This window comes from Pan troglodytes, chromosome 4 (genome assembly GCF_028858775.2).
Source record: "Pan troglodytes isolate AG18354 chromosome 4, NHGRI_mPanTro3-v2.0_pri, whole genome shotgun sequence".
In the NCBI taxonomy this organism is placed as follows: Eukaryota; Metazoa; Chordata; class Mammalia; order Primates; family Hominidae; genus Pan; species Pan troglodytes.
Genome location: NC_072402.2, coordinates 167,724,215 through 167,747,304, shown reverse-complemented (window position 1 = coordinate 167,747,304; position 23,090 = coordinate 167,724,215). Strand labels below are relative to the sequence as shown.

Below are 23,090 nucleotides of genomic sequence, written 5' to 3'. Positions count from 1 at the left end.
TCCCTGTGTGCCCATCTTTCTCTAAATTTCCTCTTTTTATAAGGACATCAGTCATGTTGAATTAATACCCACCCTAATGACCTTGTTTTAACTTTATTACCTGTTTAAAGACCCTATCTTCAAATAAGGTCACATCTTGAGGTACTGGACGTTATTATTTCAACATGTGAATTTTAGAAGGACACAAATCAACCCATAATATGATCACAAGGTAGGGCCAGAGTGATGCCCCCATTGAACTGGAGGTGTGACGACCACTTGGCCACTTTGGCTTATCATGCTCATGGAACAGCAACTGACCCTGATTACATGAGGACCTCGGATGTTGATTCAATAGGCGCAGAGAGGAGCGTGCCTGGAACCAAGGGGGTCACTGGGCCCTTTCTTAGTACACTCATGCCCACTGGTAATGATCACTAGGTAATTACAACAACCACAAACCAAGAAGGGTGGAGCAATTAGACTCAGACCCTTTGGGGATAAGAGGTCTGAGCAGCCCAGCAGGCAGGCAACCCAGTTCAGATGAAGTGTGACCTGTGGGTCAGAGACACTTAACTGGGTGGTGGAGGAAGGAGATAATGAGTATCTATTATAGTCTTGGTCCAGCTGCAGTAGCTATCATGGCTTCTTTCACAAATCTTCTTGCTGTAGGTTGTGTGGGAGATCACAACTAAATGCCACCTTGAAATGGACTCTGTGACTGCTTGGACTGGGACATCCCTTCTTGGGAAAGGAGAAAGCACATGAATTTGGACATCTCTTATTGGGAAAGAAAGCATGTGGACTTGGACATGTGGAAAGGAAAAAGCACATGGACTTGGACATCCCCTCCTAGGAAAGGAGAAAGCATATGGATTTGTTCATCTTTTTGTAGGAAAGGAGAAAGTACATCTTATACACACACACACACACACACACACACAGAGAGAGAGAGAGAGAGAAGATTCACAAGCTATAATAGGAGCAGGAGATAACAGAAGGGGCATGTGAGGGTCTGAATGTCTCAGACAATCTCATATGCCTTTTCGGCTCCTTCAGAGGCCATGGTTTCCTGGGCCGCCAGCTGTCTGCTCTACCTCAGAAGCCACTGCAGCCAACTTAGGTTCACATGGTCCTCCCACCTGGAGTCCACCAGTTGCTTGTCCATAAGGCCTTGCTCTTCCCTTTTCTTGCTGCAACAGAGCCCAGACTACTGGCTTATTCCCTGAGTTGCTGGTTTCTTACACAAATTCTGCCCTTGGATGGAATGCCACTTTGTGGGGCATGGGATCTAGCTTCCCAAGCAGCTACTGAAAGGGCTAAATGATGCAATCCACAGGTAAAACCATGAAGGGTTTTACCATACCCAACAGGAGGAACTTACTACTAGAAACAGGAGACTGAGGTAGGGGCAAGCTGGGCAAATACATTCCCTTTTCTTCCTCTTTTTTTTTTTTTTGACAGAGTCTCACTCTGTTGCCAGGCTGAAGTGCAGTGGCACAATCTCGGCTCACTGCAAACTCCACCTCCCAGGTTCAAGTGATTCTCCTGCCTCAGCCTCCTGAGTAGCTGGGACTACAGGTGCATGCCACCACACCTGGCTAATTTTTGTATTTTTAGTAGAGACAGGGTTTCACCATGTTGGCCAGGATGGTCTTGATCTCTTGACCTCATGACCCACCCACCTTGGCCTCCGTAACTGCTGGGATTACAGGCGTGAGCCACCACGCCCGGACTTTCTCCTTTTTACAGACTCTTCTGGGGTTTGATTTCTCTATTATACCCTGCCCAAAGATACCCTGCTCAATGCTGCCTGACAAGTTGAGTCTCTTTGTGGCTTAGTGTGAACCAGAGACAAGTAGAGTTAATACCTCAACTTCCATTGCTTCCAATCCCTTTTCCCTCTTTCCTTCACCCTAAGATTGCACACCCAAAAGAGCATGGCATTCAATCATTGCCTGAGGATCTGTTTCCTAGGGAACTGAAGCTATGGCAGGGAGGCAGAAACACCCAGGTTTCAGCCAGGAGAGGCATACAGATGTGTTACAGGTTAGCATGTCTGGAAAGCAGAGCCCAGCCTGATTTTGGATGCTGGGAAGGCCATTTGTTTCCCTCAATTTCTCTTCTACTTGCTGACATAAGCCTGAAAGCCTAGAAGAAAGAAGGAAGACTTCTACTCCATGCTTAGGAATAAAGGCTAAAAATACCCCTCCCTTAAGGAAAGGAAGGGAATGTAGTGCTCTAGATCAAACTAAAGTATGAATGGCAGATATCAACCCTGTCTTGGAGACAGAGAACAAGGGTCACTGGGTGCTTAAAGAGAAGGTGAGAGAGTTCCACTGATGGGAGATTACCTGGAAGAAGACCTGGATTCCAGATTGGGTCCTGCTGATCACAGCCATTGGAGAGATCACTTAACTGTGTAAAATGAGAGCACTGGATGAAGTGGTCCCTAAGGGTCCCAGAAAACAGCATCAAGAAGGGAAGACATATAAAGAGATCCTTCCTCCAATCCCATCCAATGCTACCTCCTGGAAATTCTGAGGCATACACCCTTCCTTGAGATGACTAGCTTGTTTTGGACAGAACTTGTATACAATAAGGGAACATCGGTGGTACCAGGAGGGCTATGCCAAATGCCTAACCCCACCTTCATTTTTCCCAGGTGCCACCATTGGCATTGTAGGAGAAGACTTGCAAACAATCATGGACGGTGAAATAGAGTCTGACATTGAGCTGAGGTCCCAGGTATAAAGTGAATGTGTGGATTAAGATCACGAGGCTTGGAGTGCATAGAGATGGCTGTGTCCCTTACTAGTCGGGTGACAAGGCCACATCACAAACTCCTCAACCTTGGAATTGAGTTTCACATCAATGTGATTGGGACCGTAGTTTCTAGCTCATAGGATTGGTGTGAGGATTTAAGGAAATGACATATAGAGTAAGTGCCTGGTAAGTGGCAGCTGTATTATTATTATTGCTTGTTATTGTTATTACTACTGGCATTGTTGTTCCTGCCATGTAATGGCAGCATCTAAAATTTTTCTGGCAAAGGATTAAGTGGGCTGTCAACCTGATGACAGTCTTAACTGAAATGAGATTTGACTTTCAAACCCTGTTTATGGGTTTAACGTCTTGCTCCATTTATATAGGAAAACAGGGAAGTGCCAATGGTCCCCTTCAGACTTAATAAGAAAACTCATAGATATTGATAATCTTCAGAAAATAGAACTCAGAAATATTATTACCAGGGTCACACAGTGTTAAGCGAGAAGATCAATCAGTTACAGAATTTTTAGGGGTTAAAGCTTACTTTCCCGGGACGACATAGCAACAACCTCTGAGTATGGGTGTTTTTCAGTACTCCCGAGTGAGGGTAACATCTGTAGTTTCAAGGCACAGGATCATATCTGTTTTTCTGTAGTTGTGGGAAAAGGGAGAACCATTTTCTTTTCCTTGTTGAGATTTGCCCCCTCCTCCCTGGCCCCCACTGCCCACTGGTATTTGGAAGGGCTTACATGTCAAAGCTAAACAGTAGGATTTTATCAGTTCATAATAAGAGAAAAAGCAGGCATGAGAAGCCCACGCTTGTAATAGAGTCCAATCCTCCAGGTGCTGCCTACTCACCTTAGGGAACCCAAAGGTGTTTGTTGTAGCCCAAACCCCAACAATCATCGCAACAGGACTTTTTAGACTGTTGAGGAAACTAGAAGCTGAACTAGGCAACACGTCTTCAAATGGGGCTTGCAGCAGGGACATAGAGGCCACCAGGGACAGGCTGGGGTGGATAAAGGCTACCAAGACTCAGGATATTCTGTGCACTAAGGTGTCCCAGAGACAATGTAGGGTGGTGCCTAAGAGTCAGGCTTCCCACCCAGCTGTCTGGGTTTGAATCCCAGCCATTCCATTACTAAGCGTGTGATCTTGGGTCACTTCATGCTTCTGTGCCTCCATTTCTTCATCTGGGTAGCAATCGTATCTACCTCCTAGGGCTGCTGTCTAGACTTAGGAAGTTCATTCTTATCATGTCTATAACACTGTCCCAGAGACAGTCAGGGCTCAATAAATTTGAGCTACCATCATCATTCTTTCTCATCTCTTACTATACCCCAGGGACCCAGCCTGTAAACGAGCATCCACCCCAAGGTTTCCAGATGGCTCTAGTTCTGAAACCTGTGTTGTCATGCACTTACCCAGTATTAATTTCCTTCTCAAATGCAGTCCTCTGCCTCCTTCTGGACCCCTCCCCTGCACAGCTCCCTGCTCTCTGTAGGATCCAGACGTGGGGACTTTGCTCCCATCCTCTCTTGCTGCTGCCTGACAAAGCTACTCACCTCCTTTGGGCCTCATCTGAAAAACCTGAGAATTCCTCCAAGAAAAGCCACCACTTGGGAGCCGGTGACAAGATCCAAGAGCTGGACCATAAGTCCACTGGACCTCAGACCCCTCTTTTCCTAACTCTTTGGCATTATGTTTGGTCTTTACTAGAGTGACCTGGCTTGGGTGGTCTTGCCATCTCTTTCTAAAGGTGGAGAAAGGAGGTATGACACTCCACTATTCAGATTCGTGAGGAAGACCAGGGCAACTTTTTTAACATGCTGGTAGCCCAGGGTTTGGCTCCTAAGGAACAAGAGTCATGGAGATTCTTGAAGAATCTTCTCATAGATGAGGTGGGGAAATTTGGCATTGGGCAAGGGCATCACCAGGCTCCTTCACATCACTGCAGCCCCTGGGCCTGCCTTCCTTCCAGGGAGCTTCCTGCCCAGTCCTGGGCCCAGGAGAGTCAGCCAACAGAATCAGGCAACAATTATTCGAACCAAGAGAACATTTTTTATTGTCAGTAGGAAACAGCAACTCTTCAGAGATGATTGGCTAGAAAAGAAACTGGTTGGTTGTATAAAAAAATGTAAAGTACAAAACTGTTAATCTAAAATAAAATTAAAAAGAATATTTAAAAGGCTTCCTTTTCTGTTAAGTTCTGAGACTTAATAAATGAGATAAAAACAGTTTCTTACACCTAAGAAACTGGGTTATGAAAGCTGTGCCTAGGATGTTGGGGAGAGCACACTGGGAGAAGGCATTCTTGCTGGTACCTTGAGTTCAGGAATCTACATTGAGGCTTCCTCATCCACCATGATCACAGCCCCAGGGGATGCTGGGCTTGTTAGCACTCAAGCTCTGGGACCTGATTGGCCTCTCTGTCTCCTCTAAGTAAGGACAACTGATGGGGACAGTCTCCCACTCTCTGAGGCTTCGATGTTCCACGCATGGCTTTCCTCTTCCAGAAACTCCCCTCCCTGGCTCTCCCATGCAGCCCTAGTCAGCAGCAGCTCACAGGTCCGTGGACAGCGAGTCTGGGATCTGTTTGCCTTCTTCAGCCGATTTGCTGGCCAGCTTTTGAGAGAAGAGAATAAACAAGCACAAAACCAAGATGCGATTATCAGATTAAGCACCAAAATGGAGCTTCCCAGTCCTAATCACAAGGGCCCCAACACTGACCCCTGCCCAAAGCCCAGTGAATGTGAGCTGCTATGTCCTTGGCTTTGGCCAGAAAGGCAGTGGTAGACAGTAGAGTGAGCCCAGGCTCACTAGCCATGTGGACTTGGGCACCTCACTTACCAAACCCTGTGAGCCTCCCATATAAAATCCTAAGAGTGGGAGCTCAAATGGCACCATGCTTGGGAAGTGCTTAGCATGGTGCCTGACTCATCGTGTGCTCACGGTAAACTTGAGATATTTGTAGTAGCAGAGTCCTGATTTCATATTACCTTGAGGATCAGATGTGTTATGGTACCTTCTTGATCTTGAGCAAAGGCCAACAAGTAACAATAGGAGATGGGACTTGCAGAATCAGCGCTTGGAAACTAATGTTCAATTTGTAGGATTTTGTGATATAGGTTGAATAGAAAAGTGCTGGAGCACTAAGGGGCAGTTTAGGCGAGGGTAGGCCACCTACTGCTTCTGAGGTCCCTGGGTCCTGCACATCCCTAGCTGGGGTCAATCCTGGTCAGAGGAGCTGCCTGAGGCCCCAGAGGAGAACTGCCCTCTGGGCATTGCTGCACAGTGTCCCAGAACTCAGGGCCTCCTGACTATGCCTCCCTAGGAATGACCACATATGCACACACAACCCCCCATTTTCTTCTCTCTGCATTGCTCTCTTCCCCTTCTCCTCCCAATGCCTTCCTTTCCTTCCACCCTCAGTGTCCTCACCATTGTCTTGAAGAACTGATTGACCTTCTTCCGTGTGAGTGTCTTCTTGTCACCATCTGAGAGTTGGAGGAAGGTCTGGCTGAGGCGGGGAGATGTGTTGGCCTCATCCAACCCAGGGATGCCTGCCACTGAGAGCGCCAGGGCTAGAAGGAGAGCAGAGCTGGGGTGTGAATGGGTGGGTAGAGGAGGGGCAGTGCCTTGGGGGAGGTAGACAGGGGGAGGGCTGGGGGACAGAGCCAGCATCCAGGGATCACACATTGTATGTGCCAAGCAGGAGGCAGGATGCCTATTTCCTGCCATGCCAGGGGACATTGAAGCTGTCCTCTTGAAGTGAAGATTGCCCACCCTACAGACAAGGGTTCAGCCTCCTGGCTCCTGGTCAAAACCTTGCCCCAAAGCCCTGACATCCCCGGGAAACAGAACCTTCTGCTCCAAGGCAGGGGACAGTGTGAGCTTACTCTTCCTCCAGCTCCCAACACCAACACCCTGGATTTCTCTCCCCATTGCAGGAGACAGTGGGAAGAGAGTCTCAAACCCACGTGTCACCTGGTGGAGGGGCCAGATGACCTAGTGGTTACAGCCCCAGCTTGGCGTCACAGAGACATGAAAAATTAGTTACTCTCTGACTGCTGGTTTTGACATTGGCCAAATGGGAGAAAGAGCCCAGACCGCCAGGGTGTGGTGAGACCTGCTGAGCAGATACCAGTGAAATGGCTTGGGCCAAATGTTGCAGCTGTGTTCAGGCTATCCTGGGGGCGGTGGCGGGGCAGTGGGTAGGTGCCTGTTCCAGGGAAGAGGGCCTGGGTCTGAACTCAGCCTCTGCCATTTGCTGGCTGGTGATAGGCAAGAGAGTGATGTTCTCAGTGCCCCAGTTTCCTCATCCATACAATGGGGTGGATAACATGAACTACTTCCTGGGTATGCGCAGTGGAGTAAATGAAATAATGAAGGAGTAGCAGTTGGCGCAGGGCCTGGCACCCTCAACGTTCAGGAAACAGCAAGCGTCTTCACCATGATCGGCCTGCTGAGTTCCACAGGGCAGCACTGGTCCTGTCTTGTTCCCTTCTGACCTGGCCCTTAGCACACACAGCCAGGCACATAGCAGCAGACGTCAAGGACTTCTGCCTGCCAGATGGAGTGCTCTCAGGCATGCCATGTCCCCTGTTAGGGCCTCAGATTCCCTTCTGTGAGTTAGGACCATCGGTTGTGCTCTAACCTCCTCACTGGACAGTGAGTGAGTGACGACGGTGGCAGATAGGTAGCATCTATGCACCCAACACTTTGCAGCTATAAGATGTGGTGGCCATTTTCGTAAAGCCAGAAAGAGTCTTCCAGGTCCACAAAGAAGCCACAGGTCTTAGGGACATACCAAGGGCAAACTTCTGGCCCCTGGGGAGGCCTGGCTAACTGAGAACAAGGGGCCACCTAGTGTGACAAATGGATGCTCAGTGAATCCTGAGGGCCCAAGGGACAGCAGGCCTCTCCCCTGTCCCTGCTGGAGCTTGCTGGGATGGTGTCACCCCCAGGAAGTGGTGGGTGTGGGGAGAGATTAGAGGGTGGGTGGCTATGAGCAGAGCCTCTCACTCCAGGATGCCTGGCCCACTTTGTTGTGTAGACACAGTTCCCATCCATCCTCCACCCACAAGGCTGGTGGCCTGCACTATCTGTACTCCCTCATGCTGGTGGCAGCAGGGGGCATACCTGGGATGGTAGGCATGGACTGGCTGGCAAAGCTCATTTGAGAGAGGACAGACGCCTTGAGGGGGATGGCCGCATGCTCCGAGAGGTTGGTGTCACTCATGAACTCATGCTTCCTGGAAAGCTGGAGGAATACACCAGACACACACACACACACACACAAAGACAGAGGCTTAGCATGAGGCAGATCTGGGCTCTGAAAGATCAGTGAGGAGGGCGTGGCATGGTTTCTATGAAGCTGGCTCCAAGTTCATTTATTCTGTATTATACCATTCCATGCCAGCCTGCCACATATGGTTGCACAGGTTGCGCACTACACAACTACAGGCGGGGGTGGGGGACATTCATTTAGACTATCATGTAAATGGTGTCCCCTAGAATCGACAAACACAGAAGACATTTCCATTCTTATCCATCCACGCAAGAGTAGCCTGCGAGGCCCACTGGGAAGTTTCTGGAGGGCCCTTTCTTCACCAAGGCATCTTGGTTGGCCCCTTGCTCTTTCATCTGGTACCCCTCCCTTGCCAGGGCAGTTAATCCATCTCCCAGTCCCAGGTTCCCAGAACACTTCCAACAAACCTCTTTTCCAGGGGGAAACTAAGATTGAATCCAGGGCTGTCTGAAACCAAGTCTCATTTTAAAATAATCGTTAGTTTACAAGACCAACACTCTCAAAGCCAGGACAGTGAGATTTCATCTCTGTATCCCCACCTGGACTCCTGGCACACAGGAGGGGCTTGCAGGGGTCTGAGACGTCAGTGGTTAGAATAGGCCTGGGGCTGGAGGCTATAGAAACACCTAGCTCAGTACCAAGTGGGCTGCTCTCCCTTTTGATGGGAGAACAGGTGGATTCTCCCCAGCCTGGAAAAGCCCTGTGTGATGGTGGAAAGGATACACACAGGCTCTGAAGTGCAAAGGTCAGGGCTCAACTCCCAGCTCTGTCATGTCCCAGCCACCCCAGCTGCCTGGGCACGAGTAAGCACTTCACCTCTCAGCTCCTCAGGTGCCGCCTCTGCAATACCCATAGCACCGCAGTGGCAGGCTTCAGGAAGCCCATATCTGGAAGCCCTGGGTTTTGTGCCCAGCATGTAGTGGAAATGTGCTAACAGCGCTGGAGAGGCAATCTGCCTCAGCCACTCACCCGCTTCAGGTCCGACTCTGCAGCTGCTTTCTCATCCGCAAACACTACGCTGCTTCTCTTTGTCCTCTTCTTGGACCTCCGCAGCTTGACCTCAGGCAGGGTGCTCCCCGGGGAGATCGGTTCCTCCTGCTCCACTCTCGGCGTCTTGGGTGATGCTAATTCCAGGTCAAAGCTGAAAGGCCAGAGGGGCAGCAATAGAAACTGCAGTTAGAGCTTCAGTAGAACTGCCTTGCAAGGACCCAGGAAGCTGAAGGGGACCTTTGGGCTGCCTGAGCTGTCACTACAGGGTCTGGAGTAGATCAGCAAATCTGGCAGAGGATTTGGGGAGCAACTTGCTCAATGCACAAACACTTAAATGTGATGAGTAAAGTTCACTTTATTTTATTCGTGGTAAAATGAAATTGAAAGAAGTGAGCCATAGAAAAGAAACTGGTGGTGAGGAGAGAAGACTGGTTGAAAGCATGAATGTGGATTCAAATCCAGGCACGGCCAGTTCTTAGCTGAATGAATAACTTTGGGTAAATCACTCAACCTCTTCAAGCCATCATTTCCTTTTCAGTAAATGGGGGTCTTCGCAGAGACCTTGCAGAGTGGCCATGAGATAATGTCTGAGGAACCCTTGGCATATTCTTGGCATATGGTAAGTGCTGGGTTGCTCATGTATCTATGATTAGAACAGATGAGTTGGACAGGGTGAATGGTGCCCCCTAGAATTGTGAATGATGCCCCCTAGAACTGTGAAACAGAAGACGTTTCCATCCTTTTCCCTCTGGGCAAGAGTAACCTCTGAGGCCCGCAGGGAAGTTTCTGGAGGGTCCAACAATGATGGCCAGAGGGCTCCAGGAAGGTGGAAGGGGCAAGGGAGGGAAGACCCCCGACAGAGGGGTGGGTAGGTGGTGCAGGAGGAAGAGCTCTGCAATGGAGACATCCCATCGTGGTTGGGAGGAGCTTCCTTGAAAGGGAACAGATCCCTATGAGAGGTGACAATATTCCAGAAGGATGCAGGCTTGGTGAGGAGCTCTGCCTGGCTGACAGAGATCACTGGACTAGAAGTCTGGGGGCTGCAGGTGAGTCCTGCTGGGTCCTCAGGAAAGCTGCCTTGCCTCTCTGAGCCTCTGATAATCCCCTAAAAATGGTACTAACAATGAGCCTCCTAGGGTAGTTGTGAGACTCCAGATGGGAAAAGGCTTTTAAACTGAAAGGAGGAAGGGAAAGGTAGAAGGGATGTTGCCAGAGAAGAGAGAGAAGGAGGGGGATTGAGCCAGGGAGGCAGGGGTGTGGGGGGCTCCTTGGGGTGCAGGGACTGACCTCTCTGAGTTGGGCTTGCTGGGGGTGCTGCAGTCAGAATTCATGGAAGCCAGAGAGATGATGGACATCTGTCTGTATGAGCGCAGCATAGACCTGGGGCGGCCCACTCTCCTGTCGTCAAAGTCAGGCTGTGGTGGGAGAACAGGGTGGTTAGCAGCTGTAGCCTGGGGAAGGTGGCCCCAGCCTTCCTGTCACCTTCTTCCTCCACCTAGGCAGGGCAGAGTTGTGGAGCTGAGTGGAGCATCAGCACAAAAGTTCCTGGCTGGCTGAGGCTAGGGGGTTCTTGTAGAATAAAGAATGTGGCTGACCTTTACTCCTGGTTCCTGGAAGGTAATATCTAAAACTTTGGAGTTTCCTATGTGATAGTAGTATCCTCGTTATTATTCATGGTGGCCCCCTTGACCATACTTGATTTTATGCTAATAAGATGGCTCCTGATGGCCAGAAAGACCAGCTCTATGATTATAGGGCTGGGCTGGGGCTTTAAGCCATGTGATACCAGCTCAACCTCTAGGGAGTGGACAGGCCCAGAGACTGATTTCCATCACGTGGCCAATGGTTCAATCTATCATGACTACATAATAAAACCCCAATAAAAACTCTGGACATTAGGCTCTAGTGAACTTCTCTGGCTGGTAATCATACATCAATGTGCCAGAAGGGGGATGCATCTGGAATACGTGGAAACTTCATGTTTGGGACCCTCCTGGACATCACTCTGTGTCTCTTTACCTGGCTGGTCTTGATTTGTATCATAAACTGAAATCATAAGTATCATGCTTTCCTGAGTTCTGTGAATTATTCTAGTGAATTATGAAACCTGATGGGGTAGTGGGAATCTCCCAGTTTGTAACCAGTTAAGCAGAAGTGTGGGTGGCCTGGGTCCCTGAAGCTTATGGTTGGTGTTTGAAGTGGGAAGTGTCTAAGACTGTGCTTCTAACCTGTGAAATGTGACCTAACTCCAGGGAGTTAGCACCAGAATTGCATTACAGGGACTTCATGTAGGGAGTATTGAAAGTGACAAACTGCCTCATGGAAAAAAATCTTTGAATCAAAAGAGACCTGAGTGCACCTGTAAGTTCTTCCAGTAATTCACTTTTCTTCTCTGGGTCTCAGTTTTACCATCTGTAAAATGGGAAGGCTGGACCAGATGGTTTTAAAGGAATTGCATGGCCTTGACATTTTATAACACCAGTTAATAAGGAAAAGGATGAAGAAGCACCCTGTAAGCACCAGGCTCATGGCCTCTTTAGGCCAAGGAGCTCAGCGGTCAAAATCACTGGCCTTGAACTAACAGAGCCAGATGCAAATTCTGCCCCACATTCATTTGCCACATAGCCTCTGGCAAGTTGCCTGACCTTCTGAACCTCAGAAGAAATACAAGGGATTAAAAATCATTCCTGCCTCTCAGGCTTGTGGTGAGGATTAAATGACCTAGTAGATGTCAAGTGCTTAAATCAGGCCTGGCACATAGTAGATGCTGCATCAATGTAGCTTTCATTATTATTACACAGTCCCTTGAGTAGTTGGTATCTGCACAATCCAGTTGTAACTGGAGTTTGTCTGGGGGTTACTTTTGCTGGACCAAGTTTCCAGGAGGGTTCCCCTGGATGGGATCTAGCAATGCTGGCCATCATTATCTTCTCTTTGGAAGCAGCTTCCTTTGCTGGATCCCCTCCAACTTCAGCCTCCAGCATGCTTCCCTGCCCCACCCTGCCCAATCCCACCCCTCCAAGCCATAGGAACCACCCATACCATCTCTCGGACACCGTACTCCTTCTCCACCTTCATTTTCAGGTTCTTGAAACATTCCTCCATCCGGTCATGGAAGGGTCGCAAGTTATCTGACACCCTTTTCTCATGGATCTTAATCCCAGCTCCTAAGAAGGGGATCTGGAGAGAAAGTGGTAAAGAATGAGCCAGAGGCTGACCGGTGGGCCTCAGCCTGGCACCCCGCCCATCAAGGCAGCTACAGTCAAGTCTGCCTGCTAAGAATTCATCAAGGGCTTCAGGGTCCTCAGAAACCTGCACACAGGGTCCCCAGCCATGGGAAATGGGGAAAGTTGCAAACATGAGGTTTGCTCTGGAAAGGAGAGAAAGACCCCCAGCTTCCCTTGCCTCATAGGAGGGCTGGACTCCCCTCTTCCCCATGAAAGGCCACATGGTTGGGAAAATTGCCCCCTTAAAGAATTTACTTGGGGGCAGAGTGTGGGGATCAGAGGAGGGGAATCTCGGTTGCATTGATTGAAAACCTTGCCTAAGATGTTCTTGGCAATACTAAAGTGAAAGGATGAATGTCAGAAGCTGAGAGATAGAGGAAGGCAAGAGCTGAGAGAAAACAGAGGAGGGGGCATAGCCTCATCTTACCACATGGAGCCAATTGCACTTCATACAGCTGCTGAAGAAGGATATGAATGTGCTAATATCATAAAGTTAACCCCCCAGTAGGGAGCTCTGAAAAATGATAATAAAAGCCTTAGGAAGATGAGGGAAGAAGAGAGGATTGATGTGAGGGAGTTGAAGTCTTATTTGTCCCCATAGGAGGTCAGTGGATACTGTCTAAGTGGCAGCTACCTTAAGGGAGAGTAGCAGAGCCATGGTGGGCACTGTTAGAAAGAGAACTGAGAACTTTAGTTGTGTGGTCTCAGGGAAACATAACCAGGGGAGCAAAGGGGTAGATTATGAATTACTTGGGGGAAAAAATGCCTTCATGATGGTGACATAAAGATATTTCTGCTTACTTCTATTGGAGGTCTCCCAGAAATGACAAGGTGAAGGAGAAACTGAAATCTTCAGTGAAACTTGGAGACATTCATAAACCTGCCACACAATATGTGTGCCAGGAGGTGGGAGGACATAACTGACCTTCCAGAGCTTCCAGAGCAGAGGAGGGAGGTGGTGATAAGAAGCCAATCTGCCTACATGAAGCCAGGAGGGCCTCAGAGATTGGAGGCACCAGGTACTACAGAGAAGGCGGGTGAGCTGAGGGGCCAAACACAGAGGAATGTGTTGAAGTTCTGTATCAGGAGCAGTTAGATTGCCTGACTGCCTCACCCTGCAGCCAAGTGTTCTTTTTTCCCATTTTCCCAAGAAGGAGGAGCTTATCCTCTAGAACAATTAGAACAAGGAGCTCTGGGCTTAGGGGCATCAGGCACAACAGAAGGCAGAAGCAGGAGCCAGACTGCAAATAAGGAGTTGAAGAGAAAGTCTGCATTTGGGTCCTGAGAGCTCCACTTTCCAATTCCCAAATGGCCAGCAGTGTAGCAGCTGGGATTATCTTTCTATATAACAGCTTGAAGGGTCTGACTCTGGAGAATGTGAATGGTCCCATGTAGAGAGAGACGTCTGTGGGTCATTCCGTTGCCACACAGCAATGCTACCCAGTTGCCAAGGCCCTCTCTCATGTACTCAGATTTTCTTTTTCTTTAGCCTTGCTCTTAACTATGAAGAGAATGCCAAGTATCACCAGACACTGGAGGAAAGTCTCCAATAGGAAAGACAGAGACCAGACCAACAGATAGGGAAGAAAGCAAATAAGGAAGAAAAGAAGGAAAGAATAAAGGAAGAAAAAACAGAATGAATTTGGAAGAAATAGAATAAAGAGAGCCTAAGAAAACATGTTTTTCTAAAAAATTTAACTAATATATAGGAACAGAAAAGATCCTTCATTCATGAAAAAGACAAAGATTTTATATACAAAAGGAAGCTAATGGAAAAACTACATATAAATAGTAGTGAGATAAGGTTGTAAACGGAGATACATTTATGGCTTTAGTTTTACATATTAGAAAACACAGAAAATAAATTAGCTAAGCATCCATCTCAAGATATTAGTAAAAGAACAGCGAACTAAATTCAAAGGGAGAAAAGGAATGAAAATAATAAAGGTGAGAGTGGACACGAATAAAAATAGAAAACAAATTTACAACAGAGAGGATCAACAGAGCCAAAATTTGTTTCTTTGAAAAGATACAACATTAACAAACTCCTAAGAAGACTAATCAAGAAAATACAAGGTACTAATAACCAATATTAGGACTGAAAAACATAATTACAAGAAGTACAAACATAAAAGATCATAAGATGAGTGTATTACAAAAAGTTAACAAACAGAAAATAAAATTTAAAAACAATACCATTTACAATAGAATTTAAAATATCAAATACCAAAGAGCAGATCTAATAAGATATATGAAAGAAAATAAAATATGTGAAAACCACAAAATTTTGCTGAGAGAAATTAAAGAACTATATAAATGGAGAGCTGTTCCATGTTCATGGATGAGAAGATAGCCATTCTCTCCAATTTAATCTAATAGTTAATGTACAATTAATCCAAATCTCAATGTGTTTTGGAGGAGTGTGTAAACATTGGCAAGGTTATTTTAAAATTTATAGAGAAATACAAAGGACTTAGAAGAGGCAAGACACACTTGATGAAAAGCAACAATTGGGGTACACTGACTATTAGATTTCAAGACTTAAGATGGTGTGGTATTGGTATAAGCATGGACATAGACCGATGGATCAGAATAGAAAGTCCAGAATAGAAAAACACATATATGGTCAATTTGTGGGGTCAAAAGTGGGGGAAAATAGTCTTTTCAACACATGGTGCTAAAGAAATTGGAAATCTGTGTAAGAAAATAATCTGCCTCTTACTTTACGTCAGTCAAAATGGATCATACACCTAAATGTATAAGACAAAACAATAAAAACTCAGAATAAAACATAGGAGAATATCTTCATGATCTTGGGGTAGTTGCGGTTTCTTAAAGTGGACACAAAAGCACTAATCATTTAAAAATATGATAAATTAAACCTGACCAAAATTACAACTGCTGTTCATCAAAATACATCATTAAGAAAGCAAACAGACAAGCCAGACTAAGAGAAGATATTTGCAATACATGTATTTGACAGAAGATGCATATCTACAATATATAAACTCCTATAAATCAATAATAAAGAGACAACTCAATTAACAACATAAGTAAAAGATTTGAAAAAGTATTTCACAAAAGGGTAATCCAATTAGCAGTAAGCATATGAAAAGGTGCTGAACATCATTGCTCATGAAGGAAATGCAAATTAAAACTAAACTGAGATATCATTACACATCCACCAGAAGGACTAGAATTAAAAAAGACTCCCAGTATCAAGTGTCAGGGAGAATGTGGATCAACTGACTTAGAAGTTGTGTGGGAGTGAAAATTGATTTAGCCACTTTGAAAAACTGCTTCTTGTGTCCAGTAAGGTTAAATGTGCATGGCCCAGCAATTCCACTACTGCATGTATACTGAGGGAACTGAGTGCTTAGGTACACCAAAAGGCACAAACACGAATGTTCATAGCAACTTTACTCATAATATACAACACCTGAAAACAACCCAAATGTCCAACAGAACGGATAAATAAATTGATATATTATTGGTAATTTAGATACACATACAATAGATGACACTTAGAAACAACAAGAAAGTCAAACCTCTAGTATGTGTAACAACCCAGAGGAATCTCAAAGGCATTATATTGAGCCAAAGAAGCTACAGATACAGTAGTACATACTGTACTGTATAATACAATTTATAAGAGGTTCAAGAACAGGCAAAATAACCTAACCTATGGTGATAGAAGATTGGCAGTACCTACGAAAGCTGAATATCCTCACATGCTATGTCCAAGCAAATCAATGCATAGGTATATACCCAACAAAAATTTTGCATATGTGTACCAAAAAAACACACAAGGTATTTCAGAATAGCATTACTTATAATAGCCCCAAACTGAAATAAACCCAACTCTCTATTAGTAGAAAAATAAATAAATGCATTTTGGTATAGTTACATAAGCCAGCTGTATGGACTACTATATAGCAATGAAAATGAATGTGAATCATAGTTATGACTCACAAACAAAATGAATGACTTTCACAAACATAACATTGGGCAAAATAAGTTAGATACGAAAGACTGTATATTATGTGATTCTGTTTATATGTAGGTCAAAATTAAGCAAATCTAAACTATAGTGTTTAAGAATGAGTGTTTGGGTGGTAAAGTATTTTTTTTAAAGCAAGGAAATGATTACTATAAAAACAGAACAGTGCTCACTCTTAGGGAAGGAGGCCTAAGATAGGATTAGGGGAGCTAGCAGAATTCTATTTCATCTGGGTGGTGGTCAAACGGATGTATGTTTTTGATAAATCAGTGGGTTATATATTTTTATGTGTACTTTTCTGTACATAATATTTCACAACAAAAGCTTTAAAAGAAGAGCATACTATAGACATCTTTTTATGCCAAAAAATAGAGAGAAAGTCTTCACAAAGAAAATAAATTAACATGCTATCGATCTTGAAATCTGCAAAAACGTTGAACACCAAATGTACTTTGAAGGCTTCAGCATTTGTTCGGTTGCTAGAGGTACAAATACATTCACTCCCCTTGAAATCTAACCTTCTCGTGTTTTAAGTAAATTCAAAGTGTATTTGGCTTTGCAAAACCAAAATCCAATCTAGAATTAAGCTCCAAGTGAGCAGGGAGCAGGCCCAATTTTGTCCATCACTATTTCTGTTGCCTAGGACACAACAGAGGCTCAATAAATGTAAGTTGCAAGAACAAACGGAATGAAACAGGTAGGGACGAGCTGACCTGCTGCATGTGATCATGTTAAAAGGCTGCCTTCACTATGAGCAGGGCTGCATCTTTTGCATGCGGGTGCCCATAGTTAGGGTGCCTGGGCTCTGGGTGGGAGGGATATGGCTGAGGTCAACCTCGTTTGGGGGTTAGGTGGGCCTCTGTATAGGTGGTCTCAGGAGCAGCGGGTGGTGCTGAGGAGAAGGCGGCCACTAGGGGGCGGTGTCTGAAGGCGCCTAGCTAACGGTTCTCAGAAGCCGTCACATCTAATAAGAGTACGTGCTTTCAAAGCCTTCCGGCTTTGTTGGTAATGTCCCTCTAGTAAGCTCCAAGACAGTAGTAGAATTTTCTTGGAAGGTACAGCTTGGTATTCGCTGTGCTGTGAAGCTGCAGTTCATTCTTTGGGTACAGCAAACACAGCATGGAGAAGCTGTTTCCAGAGGAGAAGAGGTCCCCAGTGGAGAGGACCAGGGCAATTGTATATATTCAGAGTGACATCCAACAACTAAGCAAATCTGTATGACATGTGAGCCTTCCCTGAGGCCTCCCAGCAATATCTGAGGATGGGAACGAATCAAAGCCTGGCCTTCCTGCTTCCCAAATTGGGGATGCTAAGGGAGAACATCATTATTTGAATAATAAAGGGCATGATGACCCCAGAAGGCTGGGGACCTGGGGGATATTTGGGCTTCACAGGTGGCACAAGGTAAAAAGAAAGAGAAAATTCCAGACAGACACACAACATGCATTCGGGAAAAGCGCGTCTGTGCAGTGCTTGGTGTTTCATTTTTAAAGCCCCACTTTGCATAAATTGGCAGAGGCAGAGAAGGACCTGAATTAGGAATTCTTATTTTAAGAAAAGAGGCTGCACCCAATGCTTCTCATTCCCTGATTTCCCTAGAGTAACAAAAACTCCCAACCACAAAAGCTTGCTTTTCTTTGCACAGTGACTGGCAAGAAGAAAGCGAGGGAGGGCAGGCAGCTGCAAGCTGCTACCACCTGCCCCTGCATCCACTGCTCACCTCCCGCCAGCTCCTGCCCTCCGGAGCCCACCCCTGTGTTCTGCTGGGTGGTTTGCTGAGAGTCCAGAGTGGGCGAATGTCTGAGGAGGGGGCTGCTCTGGGCCTGGAGGGAAGCCTAGCCCTGTGTAAGCCTCTATGAGAGGGATCTAGCCGACTGTTGCTTCTGCAGGGAGATGGAGAACGAGACAGAAGAGGAAGAGAAGCCAAGAGAGGAGTAAGATGTGTGGGGGTGGGGGGCAAAAGACAGAGAGGCAAGGAATAGAAGTGCAGGCTTCTAAGAGAGAGAGGGAAAGACAGACAGATGCACAGAGAGAAAGAGAGAAAGGAGGAAAGACAGAGTCCACAGGAAGAAGAGGGATGCAAACAGAGAATGGAAGGAGAGGCAGGTAAGTGGCCAGCCCGAGACAGCAGGGTGGTACCTTCTAAGCCCGTGGGCTGAGCAGCGGCTTGTGTGGGATGTAGACCCTTTGACTCACAACCACCCACACAAAGGCCTCAATTATTTTCAAAACCTGATATCCATCTGAGCATTATTGCAACAAAGTGGGTCAGTTCTAAAAGGAGAGAAGTGGGAGTAGGGGCTCAAGTCTTCTATTATCAGATTGGCCTGTGCTGGGTGTCGGGGGAAGGTGCTGGTTTGGAGTGTGGGGGCCTGGTGTTCATTTGCATCCTGCTGTGAAAAGCCATCCCCTGAATTCAACATCAAATAAGATAATCTTAGCACCATCCAGCATAGCATTGCTGCCTGGCACCATGCAACACCCAAGAGTGTGGTGCCCCAAATCTCTGTTCCAGGATGAACCTGCTCAGGTGTGATACAGAGTTGGAAGAGGGGCTGAAAAGCAAGGGACAGGAGGGCATGTGAATTTAGGCTGTCTCAGCTAGAGCCTAGCGTGGGGCAAGTGAACTACGGTGGGGGGAGAGGAAGGAGGGCAGCATGCTCCCCTGGCCAGCACTGCCTTACCTGCCATGCAATCAGGTCCTTGAGGTGGGTCAGCTTGTCCTGGTCCTCAGGGTGGTCCCTGACATACTCTTCAGTGAAGAAGGCCTGGGGAGGACAGACAGGAGGTCAGGGTTTCCTGTTCATGTGGCATTTCAGAGCCAATCTCTTTGGCACTGGGAGAAGATTCAATTTGAGAGGGGCAAGGATGAGGTCACAGGCATGTGGATGGAACAAGAGTGACAGGTCTGGAGAGACTGACATTGTTTTATCTGCTTTGAGGCTCAGATCAGCACTCAGTGGGAATGGGCTGCAAACTCTGGGGAAGCTGTTCTCAAAGTCAGGTTCCTGAGCCAGTAGCAGCAACAGTACTTTGGAACTTGTTAGAGATGCAAATTCTCTAGCCCCAGCCCAGACAGCCTGAATCAGAAACTCTGGGGGTGGGGTGAGGACCCGTGTGTCAGGAAGCACTGTAGGGGATTCTGATGCTCCTTTCAAGTTTGAGGACATTGCTCTGTGGAAAATAATTCAGTAAGGAATCTCACTGGTGGGTGTTCCAGCTCACCTCATGGCCTCCCTCATTGCAAGTGACCCTGGCAGCCCCTTTCTGGGGCCCATGTCCTTAGTGTGTGCGCATGTATAAACAGACATATCCCATCACTGCTCAAGGCTGAGCAAAGGGTTACCAATGATGACTGCATGGGTATCTGAGGGTAGCTGGAAGGATTGATTAGGTGACTGGAATTATTGTCCCCAAATTATACTACTGTGTGGTATTCTTAGTTTTACATCAATGGATAACATAGGAAAGATAATAGGGAATTCATCAAAAGATTTGTTAGAATGAGGAGTTCATTTTTCCTTCAGTGTCTGCTAGGTGAAAACCAAGTAAGAACTTTCTACTCTATTTCAATGCCAAGAAAAGCTACGTCTCCTTACTGAGAAATGGGTATTTTTCCTTCCAGTGGATAATGTAACTCACATAAGTGATGCTATTTCCTTTTTTGCCGTGAACACCAGGAAGCTCAAAAATAAATCTGTGGCTCAAACATATGGGGCTCTCTGGAGGGACCTTATGACCTTGATATCTAGATTATAGCTCCCCTTTTGGAGTTGATCTCTTAGTTTTTATGGCTTTTCACAGATTCTGAGTTTCATTTCTTTCCATTAGTATACATCATTTCACATCCTCTGTGGAAGAGGTGGGTTTATACAACTGGCACGTACTTTTATGGTCTGGCTCACACTCATCCCAGAGCCTTTCCTTAATAGAGCCACCTGAATCTGCCCAGTGAGATAAGGGGACCTTATGACCCCTGCCCCTTCCTGCCCCTCCCTGCCCCAGCACAGGGTATGGAAAAGAGGCTGGGAGGAAGACAGGAGTTCAGCTAAGACATGAGGCTATAGAAACACGAGGGCCAACCAAGCTGAGGGTCCCTCTGGGGACAAGGACAGTCAAAGTAGGATAAGTGACATGTAGCTGCATCTGCCCCCTGGGTCCTCCCACCACTGCTCTGCTCACCAAGCTCCCCTAGACTTGGAGAACAGAAATCCTCACCTTCTCATACTTGGCGAAGCCTCCCATGACAGCAGGGTCCACAATCCCATTCAGGAGCATGGAGAGTGGGTTGATGGGGAGGGTCTCATCACTCTGGTACTGGTTGATCATCATCAGGATCTTCTCATTGGCCGTGGACATGGTTTCTATGGCATTCTCCAGAGGACTAATTGTGGTCTGTTGAAAATGAGATCACCAAGAAGAAAGGGCCTTAGTTAAGTCACTTTAAAAACAGATATTATTGGTATTGATTTCACTTGGGGTGGGAATTCAAATGAGGCAATGCTCCCTAAGGGGCTGTAACAGGATCTTGTAATTACTGAGCTCTGGGGGCTGTCTGCTCTCTGGGGAGAGACAGGCTGGCTTTCTGCTTAGTGAGAAAGGGATTTCTTTGGGGAGGCAGAAGCAGGAAGTGTCAGGTACCTGCTGAGGCATCAGATGCTGAGTGTGCCCCAGAGAAGGTTTTCTCTTCTTATTATCTGGGTGAAACACATGCCAATTCAACCCTTTCAGTATTGGTTGGGCAGATACTATGTGTGAGTTATTGGCCAGAGAGATTAGAGCAGCTTGCGATGTGGGCACCCAGCCTGGCACATAGTAGGTCCTAAGACTGGTTGTTAGAGGGGTTCACTGTTCCAAGGTAGATTCACTTTAGTTGGGAAAATTAAACGGAACACCTGTCCAACACCTCTTAGAAGGCGATATAAACAGAGTGCCATCAAAAGCTAACCGGCAAAAAGTGCAGTTTGCAAGAGCATGAGATCTGGAGTAGAAACCTAAAGTAGAGGTCGGCAAACATTTTCTGTAAAAGGGCCAGATAGTAAATATTTTAGGATTTGCAGGCCAGATGGTGTCTGCTGCAACTACTCAACTCTGTTATTGTAGGGCAAAAGCACCTACAGGCAGTATGTAAATGAATGAGAATGGCTGTTCCAATAAAACTGCAGAAATAGGTGACGGGTAGAATTTAGTCCATGGGCCACAGTTTGCTGACCCATGAACTAAACAGAAACAAACTAAATAAAAATCTTAAATTTGTTAAGACTTGTTTTGTGGTCTAACACACGATCTATACTGAAGAGTGTTCCATGTGCACTTCAGAAAAATGTGTCTGCTGTTGCTGTGGGGTGGATTGTTCTGTATATGTCTGTTAGGTCCATTATGATCTAAAATGTAGGTTAAGTTCAATGTTTTCTTATTGTTTTTCTGGCTAAATGATCAGTCCAATGTTGAAAAGTTAGGTATTGAAATACCCTACTATCATTATGTCTCCCTCCAGATCTCCTAATGTCTACTTTATATATTTAGGTGCTCCAACATTGGGTGTATATGTGTTTACAATTTTTATATCCTCTTGATGAACTGACCCCTTTGTCACTATATAATGACCTTGTCTTTTGTTTTTTTTTTTTTAATAGTTTTTCATTTAAAGTCTACTTTGTCTGAAATAAATATAGCTGCCCCTACTCTCTTTTTAAAAGTTTTCATTTGCGGGAGGCCGAGGTGGGCAGATCACGAGGTCAGGAGATCGAGACCATCCTGACTAACATGGTGAAACCCCGTCTCTACTAAAAATACAAAAATTAGCCAGGCGTTGTGGCGGGCGCCTGTAGTCCCAGTTACTCGGGAGGCTGAGACAGGAGAATGGCATGAGCCCAGGAGGCGGAGCTTGCAGTGAGCTGAGTTCGCGCCACTGCACTCCAGCCTCGGCGACAGAGCGAGACTCTGTCTCAAAAAAAAAAAACAAAAAACAGTTTTCATTTGCATGGAATATATTTTTCCATCCCTTTACTTTCAGTCTATGAGTGTCTTTAAAGGTGAGGTAAGTCTCTTGTAGGCAACATATCTGATACAGTTTGGCTCTGTATCCCCACCCAAATCTCATCTTGTAGCTCCCATAATTCTCACATGTTGTGGGAGGGACTTAGTGGGAGATGACTGAATCATGGGGGCAGGTCTTTCCCATGCTGTTCTTGTGATAGTGAATGGGTCTCACAAGATCCCTTTTTTAAAGGGAATTTCCCTGCACAAGCTCTCTCTTTGCCTGCTGCCATCCACGTAAGATGGGACTTGCTCCTCCCTGCCTTCCTCCATGGTTGTGAGGCCTCCCTAGCCATGTAGAACTGTAAGTCCAATAAATGTCTTTCTTTTGTAAATTGCCTAGTCTCAGGTATGTCTCTATCAGTAATGTGAAAACGGACTAATATACAATATCATTAGGTTTTTTGTTGTTGTTGTTCAGTCACTCTATTCCTTTTGATTGTTGAATTTAATCCATTTACATTCAAAGTCATTACTGATAGGTAAGGACTTACTAATGCCATTCTGTTCATTGTTTTCTGGTTGTTTTATAGATCCTTTGTTCTTTTTTTCCTTTATTGTTTTCTTCCTTTGTGATTTGATGGCTTTCTGTAGTGATAGGCTGTGGGTCTTTTCTTCTATCTTTTGTACATCTATTATAGGCTTTTGCTTTGTGGTTACCCTGAGGCTTACATAAAACATACATGTAACTGGCTATTTAAAGCTGATAACAACTTAACTTTGATCACATACACAAACTTCAATTTTACTCCCTCTCCTCCCATGTTTTATGTTT

General features: G+C 46.0%; 1 protein-coding gene across 8 annotated transcripts in view; it reads right to left on the bottom strand.

Moving 5' to 3' along the window:
* Positions 1-4,789: 4,789 nt before the first annotated feature.
* DOCK2 (dedicator of cytokinesis 2) overlaps positions 4,790-23,090 on the bottom strand; it is a 442,545-nt gene continuing 424,244 nt past the window's right edge. For all 8 annotated transcript variants that reach the window (XR_001718032.4, XM_016954162.4, XM_063811659.1 and 5 more), the window contains 8 exons: positions 20,495-20,671; positions 18,961-19,044; positions 12,092-12,229; positions 10,337-10,464; positions 9,029-9,200; positions 7,891-8,011; positions 6,190-6,332; positions 4,790-5,373 (listed from right to left, as the gene is read on the bottom strand). Coding sequence is in view for 7 of the 8 variants with exons in the window: in XM_016954162.4 (XP_016809651.1) it covers positions 5,311-5,373; positions 6,190-6,332; positions 7,891-8,011; positions 9,029-9,200; positions 10,337-10,464; positions 12,092-12,229; positions 18,961-19,044; positions 20,495-20,671 (1,026 nt within the window). In the remaining variant the exon portion in view is untranslated. The remainder of the gene's footprint in view (positions 5,374-6,189; positions 6,333-7,890; positions 8,012-9,028; positions 9,201-10,336; positions 10,465-12,091; positions 12,230-18,960; positions 19,045-20,494; positions 20,672-23,090) is intronic.